General features: G+C 64.9%; 1 protein-coding gene across 1 annotated transcript in view; it reads right to left on the bottom strand.

Annotated features, from left to right (window-relative positions):
• Window positions 1–17,677, bottom strand: part of HUWE1 (HECT, UBA and WWE domain containing E3 ubiquitin protein ligase 1) — a 52,047-nt gene that overhangs the window by 230 nt on the left and 34,140 nt on the right. The window contains 28 exon segments of the mRNA XM_053968104.1: window positions 661–851; window positions 1,423–1,604; window positions 1,685–1,802; window positions 2,395–2,500; window positions 3,226–3,513; window positions 4,159–4,299; window positions 4,382–4,499; window positions 5,175–5,420; window positions 6,052–6,219; window positions 6,729–6,816; window positions 7,588–7,715; window positions 7,793–7,995; window positions 8,332–8,464; window positions 8,648–8,734; window positions 8,737–8,803; window positions 8,883–8,989; window positions 9,481–10,102; window positions 10,786–11,353; window positions 12,105–12,207; window positions 12,750–13,038; window positions 13,567–13,778; window positions 14,513–14,646; window positions 14,759–14,975; window positions 15,091–15,306; window positions 16,085–16,133; window positions 16,222–16,370; window positions 16,624–16,713; window positions 17,464–17,642. Of these exon segments, the coding sequence (XP_053824079.1) occupies window positions 661–851; window positions 1,423–1,604; window positions 1,685–1,802; window positions 2,395–2,500; window positions 3,226–3,513; window positions 4,159–4,299; window positions 4,382–4,499; window positions 5,175–5,420; window positions 6,052–6,219; window positions 6,729–6,816; window positions 7,588–7,715; window positions 7,793–7,995; window positions 8,332–8,464; window positions 8,648–8,734; window positions 8,737–8,803; window positions 8,883–8,989; window positions 9,481–10,102; window positions 10,786–11,353; window positions 12,105–12,207; window positions 12,750–13,038; window positions 13,567–13,778; window positions 14,513–14,646; window positions 14,759–14,975; window positions 15,091–15,306; window positions 16,085–16,133; window positions 16,222–16,370; window positions 16,624–16,713; window positions 17,464–17,642 (5,199 nt within the window).

Below are 17,677 nucleotides of genomic sequence, written 5' to 3'. Positions count from 1 at the left end.
CGCTGTCCCCATGTTCCTGTCCCAGCTTTGTCCCCCTGCGCCGAGCTGGTGGCACCATCCCACCCCCCAGTCCTGCTCCTCGGGTGTGTCCCCGGCCAGGGTCCTCACCTGTGTGTCCCCACGTCCTCCTGGTGTCCCCCTGCCACCCTTTCACGTCCCCCTTGTCCCAGGTGTGGGCGGTGGAGGCCGCGTGTCCCCGACGTCCCCCCGTGTGCCCTCACCAGGTGTGTGCCAGGGGCAGGTGCTCAGTGTCCCCCCACGTCGCCTCCTGTGTCCCCCATTCCAGGTGTGTGCTCAGTGTCCCCTCACATCCCTGTGTCCCCATGTCCCCTGACCAGCTGTGTGCTGGCTGGCCAGTGTCACCTCACGTCCCTGTCCCCGTGTCCCTCACCAGGTGTGGGCTGAGGGCAACTGGTCAGTGTCCCCATGTCCTCCCACTGTGCTTCCCCCGCGTCCCCGCCATGTCCCTGTGTCCCCTCTATGTCCCCCCGTGTCCCCCCCATGTCCCTCAGCAGGTGTGAGCCCAGGGCAGTGCTCAGTGTCCCCATGTCCCTCGCCAGGTGTGATCCCAGGGCAGTGCTCGGTGTCCCCGTGTCCCCCCATGTCCCTCGCCAGGTGTGATCCCAGGGCAGTGCTCGGTGTCCCCCCCGTGTCCCTCACCAGGTGTGGGCCGAGGGCAGCCGGTCGGTGGAGCGGTCGTCGCGGTGGATCTGGAATTTCTGGATGCCGTTCATGCCCTCGAGGGCGGCGAATCCCTGCAGGGGCACCTTGGACGTGCCCGTCACGAACTGCAGGAACTTGGCGCGGTCGGCCTGGTCGAAGGAGCGCAGGGCGCGCCAGAACCACTGGATCTGGGCACGGGGACAGGGACAGGGATGGTCAGCCACCAGGACCCCCTGGAATCCCCCCAGGATCCCTCCCCAGAACCCCATGGATCCCCCCAGAACACCCCGGAACCCCACAGAATCCCTCTGGAACCCCCTGGATCCCCCTAGAACCCTCTGGAACCCCAGAGAATCACCCCAGAATCCTGGAATCCCCTGAAATCAACCCAGGACCCCCCCAAGGTGCCAACCCCACCTGGATGGAGTTGCCCTGACACCCAGAATCCCCCCAGAACCCCCTGAAATGTCCCCAGAATCTCCAGAAATTCCCCCAGAACCCCCTGAAATGCCCCCAGGACCCCCCCCAGGTGCCAGGCCCACGTGGATGGAGTCACCTTGGTACCCAGAATACCCCCAGAACCCCCTGAAACCCCCCCCAGAAGCCCCTGAAATGCCCCCAGGTGCCAGCCTCACCTGGATGGAGTCGTCCTGGTACCCAGAATACCTCCAGAACCCTCTGAGATCCCCCCGGAATGCCCTGAAACCCCCCCAGAACGCCCTGAAATCCCCCCAGGACCCGCCCAGGTGCCAGCCCCACCTGGATGGAGTTGCCCTGGTACTTGTGGTACTCGGTGTTGGCCTTGAGGTCGTCGATGTCGATGGTGGGCAGCCCCGAGATGAGCAGCTCCAGCTCCTGCTCCGTGAAGATGGAGATGAGGCGCTTGGGGATGATCTCGTAGAACCCTTCCAGGAACGCCGCCAGCTGCTTCCGGATGGCGCCTGCGGGATTTTGGGGGGGGGGGGGGGGGTCAGGGGGGTCCTGGGAGCACCCCCGGAGCCCCCCCGGCCCCGATGCTCACCGGTCATGCGCATCTGGCACACGAGGTGCACGTACTCCTTCTTGTTCTCCTCCGTCACCAGCACGTTGGCCCCGTTGGGCTTCAGGTCCCGCACCTCACACACCCCAAATTCCTGCACCTGGAGGGGCACGGGGGGGTCACCAGGGTGTGGGGACATGGGGGGCGACATCCCTGAGCCTTAAACACCCCAAATTCCTGCACCCGGGGCGGCACGGGGGGGTCACGGAAGGGTCAGCAGGGTGTGGGGACATCCCTGTGCCTCAAACAACCCAAATTTCCGCATTTCTGAACCTCAACTAGCCCAAATTCCTGCACCTGGGGGGCCACGGGGGGTCAGCGGGGTGTGGGGACACAGGGGGGACATCCCTGAACCTCGCACACCCCTGTGGTCCTGGAGATGTCTTGGTGCTCTTGGGGGGTCCCAAGGGGGTCTTGGTGCTCTCAGGGGGTCCCAGGGAGGTCCTGCTGCTGGTTTTGGGGGATCCCAGTGCCCTCAGGAGTTACTGGGGGGAGGGGGTCCTGCTGCTGATTTTAGGGGTCCTGTGAGGGTCCCAGTGCTGGTTTTGGGGGTCCTGGTGCTCTCAGGGGGTCCTGGTGCTGGTTGCGGGGATCTCAGGGGGGTCCTGGTGCTGGTTTTGGGGGTCCTGTGGGGGTCCAACTGGTGGTTTTGGGGTCCTGGTGCTGGTTTTGGGGGTCCTGGGGGTCCCCACCTCGGTGCTGAAGGTGAGGTCGTAGCCCAGCGTGGAGACGTCGTTCTCCAGCAGGTACACGAGGCCCTGGTAGAAGTGATAGTCCTCGCTCTCCATGTCCGTGTACCTGGGGGGCCAAAAACGGGGGGCAGCACCCCAAAAATGGGGTCAGAAACCACGGGGAGCCCCAAAACAGGGTTGGACCCTGCAAGGAGCCCCAAAAATGGGGTCATACCCTGCTGGAGAGCCCAAAAAACAGGGTCAGCCCCTACCAGGGCTCCAGAACCCCATAAATGCAGTCTCACACCCCTCTGAGGGGGTCCAACACCCCATAAATGGCTCAAATTTTCTCCAAGGGAATCCAGCACCCCATAAATGTTGTCCCACAGCCTCTAAGGGTGTCCAGCACCCCATAAATGACTCCAAATGACTTTTGAAGGTGTCCAGCACCCTATAAATAACTCCAGCACTACATAAACGCAGTCCCACACCCCATAAACACAGTCCCAGCCCTCTCTGAGGGGCTCCAGCACCCCATAAACAGCTCCCACACCCCACAAACACACTCCCACCCCTCTCTGAGGGGCTCCAGCACCCTATAAATGACTCCAGCACCCCATAAACACACTCCCACCCCCCCCAAATACACTCCCCACACCCCATAAATGCAATCCTACCCCGCTCTGAGCAGCTCCAGCACCCCACAAAGACACTCCCACCCCACAAACGCAGTCCCACACCCCTCTGTGGGGTTTCAGCACCCCATAAACAGCTCCCACACCCCACAAACACCCCTCCACCCACCCCCTCCGAGTCTCCCAGCCCCCCTGGCCGCCGTGGCTCGCCCCTTACCGCACGGACTTGCCCAGGATGTGTTTGTAGAAGGAGCGGGTGAAGTAGCACTCCAGCAGCCGGTTGTCGTAGACGGCTTTGGCCACGATCCTGCCCACGAACTTGAAGTAGCTCAGGTGGTTGGGGTTGCAGTGGGACGAGGGGTTGATGGTGTAGGTGACGCGGTCGCCGGGCGAGGTGCGGAACAGGGCGTACATGGGGTTGAACATCTCGCGGGAGATGATCATGTACCACTCCCGCAGCAGCCCCCCGGCGTCCTGGCCCTCCTCGCCCTCGAACACGATGTACCTGAGGGGCCACGGGGGTTAGTGGGGGTGGGAGAGGGGGTTTGGGGAGGGTGGAGGTGGTTTTGGGGGGAATTGGGGCGTTTGGAGGTGTTTTTGGGGAGACTTGGGTGGCAGCTGGGGGGTTTGGAGGTGGTATTGGGGGGAACTGGGGAGTTTGGAGGTGGTTTTGGGGGGAATTGGGGCGTTTGGAGGTGGTTTTGGGGGCAACTGGGGGGTTTGGAGGTGGTTTTGGGGGGAATTGGGGCGTTTGGAGGTGGTTTTGGGGGGAATTGGGGGGGGGTTGGAGGCATGGGAGGAGGGTGGAGGGCGTTTTGGGGGGAATTGGGGGGTTTGGAGGCATGGGAGGAGGGTGGAGGGCATTTTGGGTGGGTCAGGGGGTGTTTGTGGGGGGGTTCTGTGCGTGTTTAGAGAGTGTTTGTAGGGCTGGAGAGGTGCTCTGGGTGTCCTGGGGGTGTTTCAGGTATCCCAAGGGGTGCTTTGGATATCCCAGGTGAATTTTGAGTGTCCCAAGGGATATTTTGGGTGTCCAGGGGATATTCTGGGGTGCCCAGGGGATATTTTGAGGTTCCCAGAAGACATTTTGAGGTGCCCAGGGGATATTTTGGGGTTCCCAGGAGGTATTTTGGGGTGTCTCCGGGGTTCTCACAGGCGGTTCTTCATCTCCTCGGGGGATTTGCGGTGCAGCTCCCGGTACGAGTCCTCGAAGACGTGGTCGCGCCGGACGTGCACGGCCATGTCCTCCTTGCGCAGCCCCTCGTCCAGGCGCTCCAGCTCCTGCCTGAAATACCTGGCCAGGGCAAAAAAGGGGTGTCAGGGGCTGTGGGACCCCCGGGACCCCCCTCCTGGGACCCTCCCCCCAGGCCACGCACTTGCGCTTGACGTCAAAGTCCAGCACGCGGATGTAATCGACCAGCACGGCGAAGGGGCCGTCGGCCAGGTGCGTGGTGGACTGCCGCAGGATCTGGTTCAGCACCGTCCGGTGGGTCTCTGGGGGGAGGGAAAAGGGGTTTGGGGGTGTCCCCAAGTAGGGGAACCCCCCCTTGTGGAATGCCCTACGGTTGTGGTCCCGGAATGAGCCGTTGGCGGCCCCGTTCTCGGCTCGCACCGACCTCAAAGTGTTGAGGGGGTCAAAAATCCCCCAAATTCACCCTACCCGAATCCCCCCCTTGCCAAAGACTTGAGGAGCCCAAAAATCCCCTGAATTTTCCCTCCCCAAAGCTTTGGGGTTCCCCCAAATTCCCCCTTTCCAAAGCCTTGGGGTTCCCCCAAACCGCTTCCCAATGTCCCCAAAACCCCTCTCAAATCCCCCAAACTCCCTCCCACACCCTAAGCTCCCCCAAACACCCTCCAAGCTGCCTCCACCCCCCTCAAAACCCTTCCTAACCCCCTCCCCACTTTCCCATTTCCCCAAACCCCCCTCCAGTGGCCCCCCCAAACACCCTCCAAGCTGCCTTCAGCCCCCCAAAAGCACCTCCTCACATCCCAATGCCATTCCCCACATCCTAAGCTCCCCCAAAACTGCCCCCAAAGCCCCTAAACACCCTCCAAGCTGCCTTCAGCCCCGCTAAAACCCTTCCTTGACCCTTCCAAACCCCCTCCCCACATTCCCAAAGCCCTTCCCCGCTTTGCCAATCCCCGGTGCCCGGCGGTGTCCGGGCTCACCGGCGAAGCGCAGGAATTTCTGCGTGTCCGGGGGCAGGCTGGCCGAGATGTGCATGGCCGAGGGCTCCCGCGAGAAGAAGGGGTCCAGGGCGGAGGGGGTGGCGGGGGTGAGGGGCGCGGGGGACAGCGGCGGTGGCTCGTCCTTGATGTGTGCCAGCTGGCTCTCCCGCGTGTCCCGCACCGGCGGGCGGCTCTCGCGCTCCGTGGCGTGCACCAGGAAAAACGCCTCGACGGCCGGCTGCAGCACTGCGGGACAGGGGTCAGCGACGGCGTGGGGCACGGGGACAGCGTCGGGGACAGCGTGGGGACAGCGGGCAGCGTGGGGCAGGGGGACAGCATGGGGACAGAGTGGGATCAGTGGGTGGAGAGGGGCAAGAGGACAGCACAAAGTCAGCAGAGAGGGACAAGAGACAGTGCGGGGTCAGTGGGGTGGGGGACAAGGACAGTGTGGGGTCAGTGGGGTGGTGTGGGACGAGGACAGTGCAGGGTGAGCGGGGTGGGAATGGAACAGGGGGACACAATGGTATGGAGGTGGAGGGGAACACCCTGGGATGGGGAGGGGGACACACTGGAATAGGGAAGGGAACATCGCAGAACTGGGGGCATATCCAAGGATGGGGGGACGCTATGGGGTGGAGGTGGGAACACCCCTTGATGGGGGGAAAACAGCCCGGAACAGAGGTTCCAGCCCCCTCATGAGGATTTAGGGTCACCCCTGTGGTTTTGGGACCCCTCTATAGATTCCAGCCCACTACCCTGGGATTTAGGGTCACCCCTATGGTTTTGGGACCCCTCTATAGACTCCAGCCCACCGTCCCAGGATTTAGGGTCAGCTCTGGGGTTTTGGGGTCCCTCCCCAGGATTTGGGGTGACGCACCGAGCACGGCGTGCTGGTCGTGGGACTCCTCGAGCTCCTTGAGGCACTCTCCCAGCATGTCCCACAGCTCGTCCAGGCTCAGCTGCTCGCTCAGCAGGGGCAGCTCCGGGGGCCGCTCCTCCCTGTCCCTGTCCCGGTCCCGGTCCCCGCCCTGCGCGGCCTCGGGGCCTGGCGGGGGGACACGGTCAGGACATCCCCGTGTGACCAGTGCCACCTGCCCAACCAGTGCCACCCCACCACTGACACCCCACCAGTGACATCCAAGCAGTGCCACCTGCTCAACCAGTGCCACCCCACCAGTGCCACCCATCCCAACCAGTGCCATCCAACCAATGTCAACCCACCAGTGCCACCCAACCCCACCAGTGCCACCCCACCATGGCCAGTGCCATTCAATAAGTGCCACCCAACCCCACCAGTGCCACCTGCTGCAGTGATACTGGGATGGCCCTGCACCAGCAGCAGCCCAGGAGGGGGGATGACCCCAGTGGTGGCACGGGGGATGACTGGGTGACACTGGGGGGTGACTGAGCCATACAGAAGTGTGACTGGGCAGCACTTGGGGTGACTGGGTGACACTGGGCCATACTGGACGGTGACTGGATGGCACTGGGAGGTGACTGGGCTGCACTGGGTGGCGCTGGGCTGTACTGGAGGGTGACTGGGGGGGTTCTCACCCACGTCCTGCGGGGCGGGCGAGGGCTGGTCCACGTCCATGGGCGACTCCTCGCGCCGGGGGACGGCGTCTGCGGGCCCGGCCTCCGACTGGGGGGGACGGCGGCGGCTTTAGGGGGCCAGGACCCCCCCACGGGATCCCCCAGAGCCCCCCCGGGCCAGGGGGATCCCAAAACTGGGGGGGGGGGGAAGGGGGCTGGGAGCCGCGGGGGGAGAAGCAGGAGGGGAATGGGAAGGAGAAAGAGGAGGATGATGATGAAGATGGAAGAGGATGAAGAAAAAGATGAAGATGATGAAGAGGAAAGTGAGAATAATGACGGGGTCAAGCAGGACATAGAGGGAGGAAGGCTGTGAGGGAGTGGGGGCAGGAGGGGAGGGGATTAGGAGGGGATGGGAGAATGAGGATGAGGATGTTGAGGAAGGTCAGGGATGGGAGGATGAGGCGGCACAGGAACAGGAGGAAGAGCAGGGCAGGATGAGGATGATGAGGGGGTGAGGATGATGAGGAGGAGAGGGTTGGGGAGCCTGAGGATAACAAGGAGGAGATGAGGATGATAGGAGGAGGGGGTGAGAATGATGAGCATGATGAGGAGGGGAGGGCCAGGGAGGCCAAGGATGAGGAGAAGAGGGTGAGGATGATGAGGAGGGGGGGACCACAGAGGCCAAGGATGAGGAGAAGGGGGTGAGGATGATGGGGGGGGGGCAGGGAGGCCAAGGATGAGGAGAAGGGGGTGAGGATGATGAGGAGGGGGGGCGCTGGGGAGGCCGAGGATGACAAGGAGGAGGCCAAGGAGGCCAGGACAGAGCGCACAGGAGCGGGAGGAAGGGCAGGGCAGGGTGGAGGAAGGCGGCCGTGCTAACCGTGTCTCCCTGCTGCCGCCTCCGGGCCCTCTGGCCCTCACGTACCATTTGTATGATGGCGTCGGCCTCGGCCTCCAGCTGCCGGACGGCGGCCTGGATGCTGCCGGCCGCCCCCAGCCCCGCGGCGCCTGCGGGCACAAGCGCGGTCAGCGGTCAGCGCGGGGAGCGGTCAGCGGTCAGCGGGGGCGGCCGCAGCGGCCCTTACCCAGCCGGCCGGGCTGCTTGGCCTTGCGGTGCGCCCGGCGCGTGTCGTCGCGCAGCTGGATGATGACCTGCAGCACGCGCAGGAAGAAGCGCTGCGTCGACGTCTTGGAGGTCAGCACGGACATGGAGGGCAGCTGCAGCTCCCGGCCGCCCAGAGCGCGCTTCTGAGACGCCACGATGACCACGCTCTCGGCCGTGTCGAAGCTGGGGGGACAGCACAGGGGTCAGGGGTCGGGGGGGAGCAGAGGAATGGCGGGGACAGCGGTCAGCAGCGGGGACACGGGGGAATGGGCAGTGGTAAGGGGGAATGGTCATCAGTGGGACCAAGGGGAGTGGGCAGTGGTCATCGGTGGGGCAACAGGGAGTGGGCAGTGGTCATCGGCAGGGACAACGGGGAGTGGTCGTTGGTGGGACCAAGATGCATTGCAGGACAATGGTCAGCAGTGGGGACAAGGGGGAATGGCAGGGACAGTGGTCACCACCAGGGACCCCAGACAGGGACAGCAGCCACGCCAGGCCCCAGGGTGTGTGGGCACTCACCGGCTCTGCATTTTGCCCTTGAGCTTGGCGCTGGGGGGCTGCTCCTCGGGGAGCCCCTCGGGGGACGGGGCCTCGAGCTGTGCCCGCCGCTGCTGCTCCAGGTTGTACTCACGGAGCTCGGCCAGCAGTGTCCCTGGGGGGTGGCACGGGCTGGGACCCCTCTGACCACCCCCACTGACCACAGGGCACCCCCCACTGACCAGTGACCACCCTCACCCCACCCACTTAAGGCCCCCCCACTGGTCTGGTGGCAGACCCTCTCCAAGACCCCCCACCTCACACAGGACCCCCCCCCACCCCCAGGACCCCCCCTCACCGATCTGGCGGCACAGGGCCCCCCCCAGCTGCCGGGCCCCGCTGAGCAGCAGCCGCAGCACCGTGTCCCTTGTCCCCGCGTCCCCCGCGACAGCTGCAGCAGGACATTGGCCGCGTCCTCCAGCCCCTCCTCCGAGCACGAGTGCGACGTCAGCACCTGGGGGAGGCAGAGGGGGGTTGAGGACACCTGGGGACAGCAGGACACCCCCCCCTGCCCAGCACGGCCCCCCTGGTACCTCCACGGAGAGTTGGAGCTGGCTCTCGGTCAGGCCCGTGGCCGCCAGCCGAGGGTCAGGGCTACCCTCGGGGACCTTGGCAGGGGACTTGGAGCTCTTGGCAGGGGCTGGGGACAGCGGGGACACGGTGGTGGGGGTGGTGGCAGTGGGAGGGAGATGCCATCGAGATGCCACCCCTACGCCACCCAGGCTGCTCCCTGTGCCTGTCGCGACCCCCTGCGTCCCTGTCCCCGTGTGCCATCCCTGTCACCGCATCCCATCCATGTCCTATCCCTGTCCCTTATCCTCGTATCCCATCCCTGTCCCCATGTCCCCATCCCTACGCTCCACCCCTGTCCCCCCATCCCATTCCCACCCCTTTCCCCATTCCAATGCCCTCATCTCTGTCCCCATGTCCCCACGTTCCCACCCATGTCCCCATCCCTTTCCCTGTCCCTCTCTCCACCCTGTCCCCTTGTCCCCATCCCTGTCCCCCTGTTCCCATCCCCATCCCTTTCCCCGTCCCCATCCCTGTCCCCCTGTTCCCATCCCCATCCCTTTCCCCCTGTTCCCATCCCCATCCCTGTCCCCCTGTCCCCGTCCCTGTCCCCACACTCACCCGCGGTTCCCCCAGCCGTGGCCGCTCCTCCTCCTCCGTTGCCCCCCTGTCCCGGGGGGCTCCCGGGCGCTGCGGCCGCCCCCGTCCCTGTCCCAGCCCCTCCAGCGGGCGGGGCGGGCGCAGGGGGGGCGGGGGCTCCGTTCTGGGGCGCTGCCCCCCCCTCGCCGGCCTTGCCCCCCTCGGGGAGGGCGATGGAGATGAGGGACAGGAGGCGCAGCAGCTTCTCGGTGAGGAGGGGGCTGCGGCGGATGACGCCGTGGGACAGCATGTTCATCAGCTGCCCCAGCGGCGACGCCTCCAGGCCCCCCCCGGCCGCCTCGGGCTCGGGGCCGCCCCCGCCGCCCCCCGCCCGCGCCGACCCCTTCCCCTTCCGGCTCACGTTCATGTTGTCCAGCTTGACCAGCAGGTCCCAAAAATCGGTGGACAGCGAGCCGGATTGGGATTGGGGGGGCTGGGCTGGGGAGGGGGCGCCGGTGGAGGGGGGAGGGGGTGGGGGTGCTGGGGGGGTTTGGGGGGGTGGGGGAGGGCAAGGGCTGCCCCCGGATTTGGGGGGGCCGCGGTCGCGCTCCGGGTCGGTGGCGGGGTCTCGGCCTCGTTGTTGGGTGAAGTGGCTGGGGAAGACCTGGGGGGGAACACGGGGGTGCTGAAAACACCAAAACCACCCCAAAACCACCCCGGAGTCCCCTATGCCCCCCACCCGAGGAGGCCTCAGTCACCCCCAGGCCCCACACAGGTTTTGGGGATCCTCCCCTCTGCCAGATGATGCTCCCTGTGCCACTGGGAGGGACCCCAAGTGTGGGGAGAGACCCCCAGTTGTGCTCTCAGGTGTGGGGGGGGCCCTCAGCTTCCCTATGGAATGTTCTAGTGCCCCCCACAGCTTTCCCCAGTGACCCCCAGAGGCCCCCAGCTACCCCTTAATGTGCCCTGGTGCACCCCAAAATGTCCCAGTGCCCCCCAAAACACTTAAGAAATCTCCCGGAAACCCAATACCAAGCTCTAGTGTTCCCCAATTTTCCCCCAAAGATGCCCAAACCACCCCTTAACGTGCCAAAAAAACTTCGAGGAACATCCCAGAAACCCAATAATGCGCTTTAGTGTTCCCCAATTTCCCCCAAACCACCCCTTAACGTGCCAAAAAACCTTCAAGGAACATCCCAGAAACCCAATAACGTTCCCCAATTTCCCAAATTTCCCCTGGAGATCCCCAAACCACCCCTTAACGTGGCAAAAAACCCTCAAGAAACCTCCCAAAAACCCAATGAAGTTCCCCAATTCTTCCCAAAGACCCCCAAGCAGCACCCCCACCTTGGCCAGCTGGATGAGGGTGTCCAGCACGTGCCGGCACACCACGGGCGCGGCCTGGGGGTGGATGTGGACGGCGGAGCCGGCGGCCGCCGCGTGCTTCTCCGTGTGCTTGCGGCCGGGCACGCGCTGGATCTGGAAGATGTTGGTCCGGCAGCCCAAGGCGGCGTCCATGGACACGGACAGCCAGGAGAGCTGGCCGGAGCTGCGCGACTCCATGCGGTGCAGCAGGTCCAGCCCGCGCGGCTCCGCGGCCGAGCCGGGCCCGGCACGGCTTCCGCCGGCGCGGCCGCGCGGCCGCTCCTCGGCGCCCGGCCCGGGGGTCCCGCGGGGGGTCTCGAGGCACAGCTCGCTCTCGCTGCTGCGCTGCAGGATGGACAGCAGGCTGCGGACCACCCAGCCCCGCGTGGGAGCGTGGTAGCAGAGGTTGCGCAGGACGCGGTGCAGGCGGCTCGTGTTCAGCTTGGGCTCGTCCACGAAGAGCAGCACCAGCAGGCAGGACAGAGCCTCGTGGTCCAGCAGCAGCCGCCCGCGCAGGCGCAGCAGGCTGTCCACGCTGCTGCCCGCCGGCCTGGGATGTGTGAGAGGCAGAAGTGACCCAAAGTGACCCAAAACAGACCCCAAACTGGTCCAGAAACAGACCCCAAACTGCCCGGTCGACGCTGCTGCCTGCCGGCCTGGGGATGTGTGACAGCAGAAGTGACCCAAAGTGACCCAAAACAGAGCACTAAACCAGCCCCAGACTGGACCCAAACTGAGCACCAAACCAGCCCCAGACTGACCCCAAACAGCGCCAAAACAGCGCCAAACCAGCCCCAAACCAACCCTGAACTGCCCTGTCCACACTGCTGCCTGCCAGCCTGGGGATGTGTGACAGCAGAAGTGACCCAAAGTGACCCAAACCACAGCACTAAATCAGCCCCAGACTGACCCCAAACTGAGCACCAAATCAGCCCCAGACTGACCCCAAACTGAGCACCAAATCAGCCCCAGACTGACCCCAAACTGAGCACCAAATCAGCCCCAGACTGACCCCAAACTGAGCACCAAATCAGCCCCAGACTGACCCCAAACTGAGCACCAAATCAGCCCCAGACTGACCCCAAACTGAGCACCAAATCAGCCCCAGACTGACCCCAAACTGAGCACCAAATCAGCCCCAGACTGACCCCAAACTGAGCACCAAATCAGCCCCAGACTGACCCCAAACTGAGCACCAAATCAGCCCCAGACTGACCCCAAACTGCCCTGTCGATGCTGCCGCCCACTGGCCTGGGTGGGACAGCCAAGACTGACCCCAAAATGACCTCATGACCACTGACCTGCTGTGGGTGCCGGTGCCCCCCATGTGGAAGGTGCCCCCCCTCTGCACCGCCAGCCGCGTGTACTGAACGCCCCGGTTCCCGCTGAGCCGGCTGGTGAACGCTGCGGGGACAGGGACAGGACACCGGTGTCACACAGCAGGGACACGGCACGGACTGGGGACACCAGGGATGTGTCACACAGCAGGGACACGGCACGGACTGGGGATGTGTCACACAGCAGGGACAACAGGGATTTTTCACACACTGGGGGTGTGTCATGCACTGGCAACACTGGGGATATGTCACACACTGAGAACATGTCACACAGCAGGGACACCACAGATGTGTCACACACTGGGGACAGGGGAGACTGAGAGAATCAGAGTGGGGACACAGGGAATGGGGGGCAGAGGAAACTGGAGGGGGGCTGAAGGAATTGGGGGGGGCGGGAAGAATTGGGAGCACGGAGGGAACTGGAGGGGGGGGCAGAGAGAATTGTGGGGGACACAGTGAAGTTGGGGGGACACAGAGGGATTTGAGGATCAGAGGGAATTGTAGGGGACACGGATTTGAGGATCAGAGGGAATTGTAGGGGACACAGAGGGATTCGGGGGGACACAGAGGGATTTGGGGGGCAGCAGGACAGGCCTCCCCCCCCCTCACCGGGGCTGCGCAGGATGGCCGAGAGCGCCGAGGTGCTGGAGTGGCCGAAGAGGCGCTCGTGCATGAGCTGCCGCTGCCGCGCCTCCTGCTCGCGCCGCAGCGCCTGCGCCTCGGCCGCGATGTCCGGCGGCATCACGGCCAGCACCGAGTCCTCCATGTCCTCCAGCACCGAGCGCCGCAGTTCGGACGGCAGCGTCTGGATGAACGTCACCGGGTCCATGGGCGCGTCCGAGCCCGTGGCCTGAGCCAGCTCCCGCCGCTGCTGCTCCGCCCGCTGCTGCGCCAGCACCTGTGGGGGACAGCGCTGGGACACGGCCGGACCGGACAGGGCCCGGGAGAGCACGCCCACATGGGGACACGCCCCAAGGAGGCCACACCCTGAGAGACCACGCCCCAAATAGGCCACACCCCTACAGGGACACACACCAAAGAAGCCACACCCCAAGAGGCCACACCCCTAAGGGGACTTGTCCCAAAGAGGCCATGCTCTGAGAAACCACACCCCAAAAAGGCCACAGCCCTATGGGGACACATCCAAAAGAGGCCACACCCTGAGAGACCACATCCCCTAAGGGGACATGTCCCAAAGAGGCCACACCCTGAGAGACCACACCCCTAAGGGGACATGTCCCAAAGAGGCCACACCCCATAGCTACACCCCGAAAAGGCCACACCCCCATGTGGACACACCCAAAGAGGCCACACCCCAAGAGACCACACCCGCCTTTTAGCCCTACCCCAAAACCACACCCTTCCCTTAGCCCCACCCAAGACCACACCCAACCCATAGCCCCGCCCAGACCACGACCACACCCACCTCCTCCTGGATGGCCGGGGGCAGCGCTGCCAGGAACTCGGGGCTGACCTCGGTGAGGCCGGGGTTGGCCACCACGGGTGGGGCGGGGCTGGCGGCGGGCGGGGCCCGCGCGGGCGGGCGGATCCCCAGCTGGTTCTGCAGCACCTCCCGCCGGATGTCGTCCGGAAGCGCCGCCAGGAACGAGGGATCCACGCCCTCGGGGAGGCTGATCCCTGTGACACGGTGGGGACACGTTGGGGACACCCCAGGGAATGGACTGGGAGTCTCTAGGGATGCCCTGAAAATCCCTGGAACCCCCTGGCATGTCCCTAAAAACCTTTGGGGACACCATGAAATCCCTCAGGGACACCCCAAAACCATCAGGGACAGCCCTAAAAACATCTGGGGACACTCTGAAATCTTCCAGGGACACCCCTAAAAACCCTCGGGGGACAGGGGATTCTGGAAGGTGACAGAGGGGACACAGAGGGGCAGGGGGAGGTGGCATTGACCAGCCAGAGGGGACACAGGACCGGCCAGAGGGGACACAGGGGTGTCACTGAGCAGTGAGAGGGGACACAGGGGTGTCACTGACGGGTGACAGGGGACACAGGGGTGTCAGTGACCAGCCAGAGAGGACACAGGGGTGTCACTGACCGGTGACAGGGGACACAGGGGTGTCACTGACCAGTGACAGGGGGCACAGGGGTGTCACTGACCAGTGAGAGGGGACACAGGGGTGTCACTGAGCAGTGAGAGGGGACACAGGGGTGTCACTGACAGTTGACAGGGGACACAGGGGTGTCAGTGACCAGCCAGAGGGGACACAGGGGTGTCACTGACCGGTGACAGGGGACACAGGGGTGTCACTGACTGGCCAGAGGGGACACAGGGGTGTCACTGATGGGTGACAGGGGACACAGGGGTGTCACTGACGGGTGACAGGGGACACAGGGGTGTCACTGACCGGCCAGGGGATCCTCCTCCTCACTGCTGGTGGATGGCAGCGGCTCCTCCAGGATCCCTCGCGAGTCGGCCCCGGAAATGGCCCCGGCCGAGTCCCGGGTGGACGAACTCTCCGAGGATGAGGCCGGGGGGGAGCTGGGGGTGACATCAGTGAGGGGGGGACACCCCAAAACCACGACCCCCCCACCAAAACCACAACCCCCCCGTTTCCCACTGACAGAGCTGAGGGGGAAGGGGAGGCTCTCACCTATCGTCCGGAGGCTGAGCGGTGTCGGGGGGGGCAGGAGGGGGTCCCTGGGGGGTTCCGGGGGGGTTTTGGGGGGCTGTGGGGGCAGGGGGAGCTCCCCCCGATTCTTCCAAGGTGCAGGAGGCCAAACTCGAGGTGTCCATGGGGGACCCCTCCAGCTGGCTGCTCACGGCCGTCAGCGCGTCCGAGTCCTCCGCCCGCTCTGGGGACAGCGACGCTGCGGGGGGACAGGACACTGGAGCCCCCCCAAATCCGGGGAGACTTCCCCCCACCCCAAAAAAGGAGAAAACCCCCAAAAATCCAGGGGATCCCCCCAAAAACCGAGCACTTACTGATGGTGGGGGCGGGTGACAGCTCCATCTGAGTGGCTTCGGCATCTTGGGGGGGTCGTCCAGGCCCCCCCTCTTCGTGTTCGGGGGGCTGAGGGGGGCGAGTGGGGATTTGGGGGGCTCCTGGGGGGGGGTCTGGGGGGGTCGGCGTCGGTTCCAGCATCACCAGTGTCCGGTGGGGACCAGGAGGGGGGGTCTCTCCCGGGGTCCCGCTGTGTTCTGGGAGGGGGGGTGGGACACACGCAGGGATCAACATTGGGGGGGACCCAGAAATTTGGGAGACACCCCCCCCCTACCCTGCACCCTAAAACCTCCCTTTCTTCCCCATTTTGGGGAATCCCAGACATTCAGCTGTGCCCTAAAATGAGAGGGGATCCCAGTGGGGATAGGAGAGGGTTTGGGGGGAAGGAGAAAATTTTAGGGGGTGAGGAGACAATTTGGGCTGGGAGGAAACAATTTAGGGGGAGGAGAAAATTTTGGGGAGGAGACAATTTAGGGGGAGGAAAAAATTTAGGGGTAGAGACAATTTTGAGGGAGGGGGAGGAAACAATTTAGGGCAGGGCACATCCCACCCCTAGAGCTAAACCACCCCCCAAATTCCATCAACCCCCTCCAAACCCCCTAAAACTCCCCATTAAACCCCTCCCCAAAAAAACCCAGAAAAACCTTTAAACCCCCCAAAACCACCCCATTTCCCCATTTTAACCCCACTCCACCCCTATCCTGGATGTGCTGGTGGGGTGGGGGGATCTCTAAACCCCCCCCTCCCCCGCCGCTGCAGCCCCCCCCGGGACCCCCCGGCTCCGGCGGCGCGCGCCACGCGAGGAAGACAGTAGAATGTATAGTTATCTCCGAGACGGGGGTGTGACCCTCCAACTATACAATCTACTACCTCAGCCCGCGCGGCGCCAGCTCCAGGGGGGGATTCGGGGGTTTTTTTGGGGGGGTCCGGCCGCTGAAAGGTTTGGAGGGGTCCAGGTGAGCTGGGGGGATTTACCTGGGGGGGTGATGTCGGCCGAAGCGGGGCCGGCTTTGGACGCCGCGTCCTGCGGGAGACGGGAAGGTGGGGAATGAAGGAGAGACCCTTCCCCACATCCCGGGGAGGTTTTGGGGGTTTTTTTGGGGGTCTCTCACCTGGGTCTCTGCCCCGTCCTTGTCCTCGGGGCCGCGCTCGGCGCCTTTGGCCTCGTCCTCGGCCGCCTGGCGCCGGCGCTTCTCGCGCCGCTCGTCCAGCTCCTCGTCCCGCAGCGCCTCCAGCCGGGCCAGGATGGGCACCTTGACCACTGTGGGGGGGAAATGGGGGGATTTGGGGTGTGTGGGACCCCCAGGATGGGCACCTTGACCACTGTGGGGGGGAAATGGGGGGGTTTGGGGTGTGTGGGACCCCCAGGATGGGCACCTTGACCACTGTGGGGGGGAAATGGGGGGATCTGGGGTGTGTGGGACCCCTCAGGATGGGCACCTTGACCACTGGAGGGGAAGGAAGGGTGAGGCTCGGGGGTCTGGGGGCTGCCCGGGGGGTCCCAGGGGTCTCACCGGACACGCAGTCGTGCATGCTCTCGGCATCCAGGACCTTGCACTCCTCGGTCCAGCGCGTCAGGGCCGTGGGGATGCTGGACAGGGTCCCTGGGGGGGATGGGAGCTTTGGAGGCTGCAGAGGCCACGCCCCCCAGTGGGACCACACCCATCTCAGCCCACCCACCCACCCCAAGACTGTCAATCAGCCAAGCCCACTTCCCCCCAGACCACACCCCCTTAAACCCACCAGACCATGCCCCTAAAACCCATAGACCCCACCCCTTAAACCCCACCCACCATACATTTAAGCCCCACCCCTTCCTGACATACCACACCCCCTTAAGCCCCACCCCCTCTTCAGGCCCCGCCCCTGATGTGTCCCCGTGTCTGTGCCATGTTTTGGGGGTCTCTCCCTGTCCCCCTGTGTGCCCAGGTGTCCCCAGGTGTGCCCACTCGCCTGCCTGGCTGTGGGTGTCCCCAGGTGCCCCCCCCATGCCCCCAGGTGTGCCCAGGTGTCCCCCCCATGTCCCCAGGTGCCTCCCCCATGCCCCCAGGTGTGCCCAGATGTCCCCAGGTGCCCCGCCATGCCCCCAGGTGTGCCCACTCGCCTGCCTGGCTGTGGGTGTCCCCAGGTGTCCCCCCATGCCCCCAGGTGTGCCCAGGTGTCCCCCCATGTCCCCAGGTGCCCCCCCCATGCCCCCAGGTGTCCCCAGGTGCCCCCCCCATGCCCCCAGGTGTGCCCACTCGCCTGCCTGGCTGTGGGTGTCCCCAGGTGTCCCCCCATGCCCCCAGGTGTGCCCAGGTGTCCCCCCATGTCCCCAGGTGCCCCCCCCCATGCCCCCAGGTGTGCCCACTCGCCTGCCTGGCTGCCCGCGCTGCCCTGCTCGTGGAAGAAGTCGTCCAGCAGCTCGTCGTCGGAGCGGGCGATGATGTGCACGTCCTCGTTGCCCACCAGCAGCCGCGCCCGGCCCCGGCTCTGCAGCGGGAGGCTGCTGCTCAGCTGCAGGATGTCTGCGGCCGCCGAGGGGCCCAGGAGCCTGGGGAGGGGGCACAGGGGGTCAGGGGGCATTCA

This window comes from Vidua chalybeata, chromosome 32 (assembly GCF_026979565.1).
Source record: "Vidua chalybeata isolate OUT-0048 chromosome 32, bVidCha1 merged haplotype, whole genome shotgun sequence".
In the NCBI taxonomy this organism is placed as follows: domain Eukaryota; kingdom Metazoa; phylum Chordata; class Aves; order Passeriformes; family Viduidae; genus Vidua; species Vidua chalybeata.
Note: the sequence above shows the minus strand (reverse complement) of the source record. Positions and strands in the feature narration are given on the sequence as shown.